The sequence below is a fragment of the Homarus americanus genome, unplaced genomic scaffold, assembly GCF_018991925.1.
Source record: "Homarus americanus isolate GMGI-L3 unplaced genomic scaffold, GMGI_Hamer_2.0 scaffold46197, whole genome shotgun sequence".
NCBI classification, from domain to species: Eukaryota; Metazoa; Arthropoda; class Malacostraca; order Decapoda; family Nephropidae; genus Homarus; species Homarus americanus.
Window position 1 is genome coordinate 3,240,514 of NW_024723050.1, and position 7,971 is coordinate 3,248,484.

Consider the following 7,971-nt stretch of genomic DNA (forward strand, 5'->3'; position numbering starts at 1 on the left):
GACCAGCATGTTTTTTGACTCCCACTTACCCCGACCTCTCTCTACTGGCGAAACCCCCCCTTTGGAGTAACAAGTTCACGCTCCAGGGATGCAGACAACGTCTTTACCCCAGCACGAGACAAGTGTACTCCGTCACGACTGTACAGGTAGTAGTTGCCATAGAATCGTTGCCAGTTATCAATGAATGTGGGCTCCAAAAATGGTCGAAGAAATGGCTGCTGAGATTCAACGTCACGAAGTGTAAGAGGATGCACCTGGGGCGTACCAACGGTAAGGAGGTGTATCATATGTCCCAACGGGATGAAGAAACTGCACTATTTGAGACTGAATGTGAGAAGGACCTAGGTGTGTATGTTGACAATGAGCTGAAGTTCTCGGGCCATTGAGAGAAGGTAAATCAGGCAAATAAATTATTGGGTCTTATAAGAAAGTCGTTCAGATATCTAGACGGTCCGTTCCTTGTAACGATCTTCAAGAGTGAAGTGCTTCCCCATCTGGAGTACTGTCACCCCGTCTGGTCCCAGGAGTTATGCTAGGGACTGTCAGTTGGTTGAAATTTTTCAAAGGAGGGCCACCAGACTGGTGCCTGCACTTCGGCACCTCAGCTACCCTGAGAGATTGGAGCGCCTGAACTTGCCTAGCTTATACTGTGGGGTTATGTGATATTTGGTTCACACTCAGGATGGGATGGAGAAAGGAAACTCACAATGTGCTCTCTGTATACATGTTGTATTGGATGTACAATGCAGCTTGGTGCTGGGAAGGCAGCATGGTTACAAGCGTTGAGTAGAGAGAGCTGGTTGGTGAGGGTGCTCAGAGGAGGACCAGCTTGTGGGTCGCCATGGTCGCCAGCGGGAGCGAGGACCGCCAGGCAGGAGTGGAGGAGGAGGTGTTGCTTGAAGACTGGCTGTAGGTAGAAAGAGGTAGGTCACCACGAGGTGAGATCTTATATAGCGGAGGTAGGCGTGGCTTAATAGTTGACCTCCGTCATGTAAGGCGGCGTTGGTTGACCTAGACCACGAGGCATACACTGGGGAATTCGCGGGGTCGGCTACTCAGCGACAAAAGCGTTTGTAGGGGAGGAATCCACTACAATACTACAAGACGGGCAAGGGGTGACCTAATAGAGGTGTATAAACATCTCAAGGGGCACTACTCTACTTGGAGCTGACGGACGCTCGTCCCACAAGGGGTCACAGCTCAAGATTGAAGAAGCCACAAGTCCAGAAAACTGTGAGGGCAAACTTTTTTCGGAGTGAGGGTTGTGAACTCTTGGAGCAATCTGCCAGAAAGTGTTGTGACGGCACCGAGTGTGAGCTCTTTCAAGACAAGACTTGGCCAACACTGGAGCGGGTTCAGGAACATTCAGGAGCCGGTACTTGCCAATAGTGCGTAACAGAGACGTGACCGATCGCCCAAGCGGCTAACGAGCCAATCTTTTGGTGAAGAGGATAAAAGAAAAGGAAAAGTAATCAGAGACGTGACCGATCGCCCAAGCGGCTAACGAGCCGATGAGTGGTGAAGAGGATAAAAGTAAAAGTAACAGCAAAATTGATTATATGCAAAATTAGGTTTTTGAATTTTTTTTATCATTATTTTGGTATACTACTTCTAAAATTTCACGAAAACAGTGATTTACATAGTAAAATAAAATAATTTATCTTGAAAATAGTTGAAAACAGAGTGTAGTTGGATTTCTCCCCTACAAACGCTGTTTGTCGCTGAGTAGCCGACCCCACCAATTCCCCAGTGTATGCCTCGTGGTCTAGGTCAACCAACGCCGCCATACATCACGGAGCGGGGGTCAACTACTAAGCCACGCCTACCCCCGCTATTTAAGACCTGACCTCGTGGTGACCTGTCTCTTTCTACCTACACCAACCAGCCAGCAACACCTCCTCCCCCGCCTGCCCCGGGCGGCACTTTTGGGTCTGCTCATCACCCATATCTGCAGCTACTGGAGACGTTAATCCATCCCTTTGTATCGGCGGCAAGTTAATCCTTGTCGTGTCTGACCTAACACCTGACCCACATCATCACGGCCACGTCATGAGCTACACCCTTGCTATGCGCCCCCCGCCACACACACAACCTGTAACCTGTTGAGGATTAAGGAAACAACTTCAAACAAGTACGCCAGTGAGCTCATGTGGTGTGGGTCAGGTGTTAGGTCAGACACGACGAGGATTAACTTATAAAGTTTAAGTATGTTTGGTGTGTATTTAAAGCATACTATATTTGAGTATGTGAAAGTACAGTAATATTATAATGGTACACAAACTATATATATATATATATATATATATATATATATATATATATATATATATATATATATATATATATATATATATATATATATATAAGAGTGAGTCACTGTGCAATATGTATTTTTTGTGGGGGCACGGGGGGGGGGGAGGGGCGGCAAACTCAAGGGCCGCCCCGGGCGGCACACACTCTACCTTCGCCACTGCTTCGCTCCTGCCCCGCCTGCCTGGCGGTCCTCTCTCCCGCCGGCGAGCATGGCGACCCACAAGCTGTCCTCCTCTGAGCATCTTCACCAACCAGCTCTCTCTACATCACGCTTGTAACCATGCTGCCTTCCCAGCACCAAGCTGCATTGTACATCCAATATAACATGTATATAGAGAGCACATTGTGAGTTTCCTTTCTCCATCCCATCCTGAGTGTGAACCAAACAATTTTGAACCCCACAAGAGCTTAGGTTGCATGATATTGACTCTCCGTAGTCAAAATTTTCCCGGGCTTTGGCTCCCAGAGGCATGGTAGGTAGATACCTACTTTGCCCAGAGGGGCGCCAATCTCTAACTTTGCCCCCGAGCGCCACGAACCTTCACTACGAGACTGAAGACATGTTGGTGCGCCAGTGATCATACCCCGTGAACACAAGAGAACGGTTATTGTATTAGTAAGCAAGTTTGTCCCGGGAACGAGTCTCACTTCACAGTTCACACTATACAAACGATATATTGGTGAACATAAACAATAAACACACCTTCGATGAGGTAGGAGTCCAGTTCTGTGTTAGGTTGTTATATGTACAGTATTGGGTTGATGTTGATCATGTTATATTCAACTTTATAATAGTAAAATAATAAGGTAATTGGGCTAATATATGACTAGTGACTGTCAGCGGTTTGATAATTATGGAGGGTGTTTTTAGACAGCTTTGTACGTTGATTACTTTCGGTTCTATTCATTTTATTGTGCAAATGCTTAGTTTTCTATATATAAGCGAGTTAAGATATAGGTTAGGTCAGGTTTTCGGTAAATGTGCATTTTACAGCAACTATGGAGTTTGAAAAAAGAGAGGAAACAAATGTTTTTCTGTGTAGTTTTGATGCGATTAGCTCAACTTGACCTTCGTTTTTGTCGGAAATCACTCGTTTGTGGTTTAGACACCTCCCCCCCCCCTCACAATAGTTCTATGATTGCATGTTCTGAATTCCTGGTACTCTGTGCTTGCTAACGTATACCATATAACCAAACTAAACCTTACCTAACCCTGGAGGCTTTGCCCCTTGACCCCAAACGCTATGTAATAACCCTAGAGTCACGTGGGCAGCTTCCACGAGAATATAAATAGCCTTTAGAATATTTCTTTCCTTACTCTGAGTCAGGGACCAGAATGCGTCGTGGGCTCCTCTGTTCTCTAAAGTTTCCTTATTTTTAGAATGAATAATACGATAAACTTCCAATAATCGAAATCGCACCCAGCACGTTATGGCTCCATGTTGCAACTGGTTAAAAATGTCCCGCATCCTACCACCCATGCAGAATATCGAACGCTAATTGGTTGAATCAAATGCTGCAATTTTTTATTAGATTTGATTGGCTGACGCCCCCCGCCCCTCCCCCCATGGTTAGGGGTCATATAGTTCCTGGGTTTTGTGGCTAGGTTAGGTTAGATTAGATTATAGTTTAGATCTCTAGATACAGGGGTGACCAAAACTAAAATCTTACCAAATGTCCTATGGTTGGTAGTTGAGGAACACAGGTAGTAAGACTGCAGTCCAAGGTTATGACTCGGTAAAAGACAACCACGGAACTCTATATTGATTTTTATGGTAATCCTGGATCTGATGGCTGACACCAGAATACATTTAATCTTGTTTATTTTTTCCACAGATGTTCTTTGGATGATAGTAAGTAATAAAAACGATGCAACAATGCATAGAACCTAATAGAACCTGACCTAACCAACCAAAGAAACCTACTTAACCGAACCTAACTTTTTAGCTGGGGGGGACTCTGACCCCCCTGGACCCCCTGCCATATTGAACCAAAAGTACTTATTTTGATATCTGGTACCAATGAAGACAATTTTGTTGAAGCGTTATGGTGTAATTTTACGTTTACTGTAGACGTGAGAGTATGGTTGGCACGAGCAGGTCAGTCGTAAACAAAATGCAGGCAACATTAGTAGATTTTTTTGAGGAATATTTACAGTTAATAATTTTGTTGTGTACAAGGCACGTGCAGACATTATTTTAGTGGTATGGTCAGTTTTTCACCGTGTTTTACCCCACAATTTCCCTCATCTTTGATACTCTGTCTGCTACAGGTGATTTATGATGGTACTGTAGATAGAGAAAAAATAAAAAATGAAATTAATAATATACATTAATTTTAAAAAGTTGAATAATTTTTGTTACTATCATCTAAAGAACCTGTGGAAAAGCTTAATAAACCAAACAACTCCTTCTGGTGTTAACCATCTGCTCCATTACCCTAAACTATTTTTTTTATGGTAGAAAATGTATATTAAAAGGGGAATGACCCCTTCAACACTAGTAACAACAATGATTTTTTCTAAAATGTGTAGGGAAAATGTAGGGTTAAAACACTTAAAAACACCAAACAAACCCTTGAGAGCATTTTGGTTTCTCTGGTTAAGTTAGGTTAGACATGCACTGTAGACTGACATTTGAGTCAGGTTAGGGTCTTGATCTTTTTGTGTGACAAAAAATTATTTCCTCCATCGTTTTGGGGATGTTCTTGATAAACTGAAGAACTTTTCTTGTTGAAAAGTTTACCTAACTCTGCTTCTTAACCTGAACACCTGCTATAAAATATTGCACTATTTTATTTATTTTTTGTAATTACTTGGTTAAGTTTACTTTTGTCAGTATTTTTGCATGTTTTCACACCATAATTTCCCTAGGTCAAGATTCGGAAAAGGTCGACCACAGAACTTCATATTTATGTCTATAGATCGGTAGAGGAAAAAATAACATAATTTTATAATGTTTCCTTCACAAATTTTTATTTATTTTTTTGCATTTTGGTCTTTGAGTTCACTCAAGAATTTACGCTTCGGCAGGAGACGCTGTTTCCATCCGAATCGTTCGCCAATCACAATAAGTCTCGGTGTCACGTAACTTTGTCTAGCCAATCAGCATTACTCTTGGTGTCACATGATACTCCTGGACATCCTCAGAGTACCTGTATTGAATTTGAGCTGGCTCGTCGCAAGATGGCTTTTCTCTGCATAGGTGTTCTGAGGATATCAGTCAAACACTGATCCTTCGCCTCACTGGATTTTTAAGCTTAATGTGGAACCGGGGGTGTTGCATGCAGTTCTGTAGCTGTTGCAGCATAAAAGTGAGTCTATGGATGACCGTGAATGTCTATGTGTTTTATCTTTTGATGAAACAAGTGTTGCACATGAATGGACCTATGATAAAGCAACTGATATCCCCTATGCATCTAAAAAGAGAGTTCATTGTGTAATGATATGAGGAATGATTGGCTCATGGAAGTATCTTATATACAGTATTACAAATTTACAATTTGTATTCTGATATGACCAAGGATATTTTGTATGACATAATTGTAAAGGAAAATGCAGCTGGATATCCAGTAGTTGCTGTTGCCCCACTAATGTGAGATTGTAGAATACCCTGGGTGTGGGTATGGATAAGTCCTCTTTTATAAATCCAGCTGCTTCAGATAGGGAAATGTGCATACAGGTATTAAGTAACTTTTTCTACTTTCCCTGACAAATTTATAGATGAAATTTTCTTGCCTGGATTTTAGAAGGGAAAAGTAAAATAAACATCTTAAACAGCCAATGTTATTGTGCAGTACATGTAGGTATCAACTCATAGATCACTTGTCTAAATGGTATCAGTAAAGGTAAACCTTGTCATGTGAGGTCATAACTCCTGTCACCTCACCTCACACCTGCAGGCAGAGGCAGCACCTGTGATCACCTGCCCTAACAACCACTCCTCTCTATAATACCTGAAAGAGTTTTATGAAAGATTTTTATGAATTTACAAAGCATTTCACTTTCTATTTACTTTAAAATAGAACAAACAATATGTAAATTCTAGTACATGCATGTATATTTAACAATGATTCTACACTGAATGTTTAGAAACGAGTTGTTTTGGATTTTTTTTAATTCATCATTTGGTTTATCTCTTCTGTTGTGGGAAACATTATATGCAGAGAATTAATCCTTGCATTAATCTTTCAGAGATAACCATGGCTTGCGAAGTAAAACAGCTGTTTTCCTGGGACACTCAGTACAATGCTGACTCAGTTGAATTTTGTCCTGTTGAGCCTTATCAGGAATACCTAGTAGTAGGCACTTACCAACTGATGGACCAGGAACATAGATTAGAGGTTTGTGCACAGGTTAATCATGAAAATACAACTGAAGTGGAATCAAGTTTGCAGAAATGTGATGCACCTAAGAAAAGACTTGGTCGTCTTTATTTGAAGCAGATGACAGAAGAGAAGAAACTTGTGTTAGTTCAGCAAATTGACATGCCTGCTATTTTGGATATGAAATGGTGTCATAACAAGATAGAGAATGATCCAGTACTTGCCATTGCAAATGCTTCAGGTCATTTACTTCTGTATAAGTTACAACCAATAGATGATGGAACAGTTAGATTAAAATTCTGGATTAAGTCTGAAATAGACGAGGAAGACACTCTTGCCTTGTCATTGGATTGGTCAACTGGGAAAATTCAGTGTGAGAATCCATTAATTTCACTTAGTGATTCAAAAGGGAAAATAAGTTTATTACAACTCAGTAACCAGGAATTAATTTTACAAGATAGATTTCTAGCTCATGAGTTTGAAGCTTGGATCACTGCATTTGATTACTGGAATCCTAACATAGTTTATACAGGGGGGGATGATTGCAAGTTTCGAAGATATGACGTGAGAAATGAGCCAGCCAATCCAACATTGACCAGTAGGGTGCACAGTGCAGGTGTCACAAGCATTCACAGCAGTGCTCACTCTGAGTACCTCTTAGCAAGTGGTAGTTATGATGAAATTGTTAATTTGTGGGACACTAGAACGATGAGATCACCATGTTCATCAATATCCCTCAGTGGTGGGATATGGCGTCTTAAATGGGACCCACAAGGAAGAAACTTGTTACTGGCTGCTTGTATGCATAATGGATTTCATGTTACCGATACCTCCCCATCAGATGTGCAAGTAGTTGCCTCATTCACAGAGCATGAGAGCTTGGCTTATGGAGTGGATTGGTGGGCAGGTGCCACAGATGCAACCAGTGTTATTGCTTCTGCCTCATTTTATGATCATTTACTGTGTTTGTGGGAGTTTACAATAAACTAAATACAAAATTGACTTTTTTTTCCTATTAACCATGAAAGTTTTTTGTTTCAGTCAAATAAAGAAATAACAATTTTGTAGCCCCCTTGTCTATATACAATAACTTGAACAGGACATATACACAGTGGTATAGTTAATATTGATTCATGCCATGTTTAGGGCTCTGACAAAGTAAACTCAGAGTGTCTACATATAAATTAAAAAGTGACTAAAAGAAGCTTTGTTTATGAAATATTTTTATTTTTTTGTCTGACCATAATTATTATGCTACAATATTTAAAGCAAAGGGACTCAGAGCTAGAGAATCTTTCTCTTTCTGCAATGACTTCCTCTCACATACTGCCATAT

General features: G+C 41.1%; 1 protein-coding gene across 3 annotated transcripts; it reads left to right on the forward strand.

Annotated features, from left to right (window-relative positions):
• Nucleotides 1-2,608: 2,608 nt before the first annotated feature.
• On the forward strand, nucleotides 2,609-7,636 carry LOC121863275 (diphthine methyltransferase-like). Of its 3 annotated transcripts, none has more exons than XM_042361853.1 (3): nucleotides 2,703-3,026; nucleotides 4,150-4,166; nucleotides 6,506-7,636. In XM_042361853.1, exons 1-3 carry the CDS (start codon nucleotides 3,022-3,024, stop codon nucleotides 7,624-7,626), a joined length of 1,143 nt encoding a protein of 380 aa, XP_042217787.1. In that variant the 5' UTR covers nucleotides 2,703-3,021; the 3' UTR covers nucleotides 7,627-7,636. The 3 variants fall into 3 exon arrangements, with proteins under 3 accessions (XP_042217789.1, XP_042217787.1, XP_042217788.1); XM_042361854.1 differs by lacking the exon at nucleotides 4,150-4,166 and adding an exon at nucleotides 5,462-5,625 and having other exon boundaries at nucleotides 2,704-3,026; XM_042361855.1 differs by lacking the exons at nucleotides 2,703-3,026; nucleotides 4,150-4,166 and adding an exon at nucleotides 2,609-2,658.
• The last annotated feature ends 335 nt before the right edge of the window (nucleotides 7,637-7,971 follow it).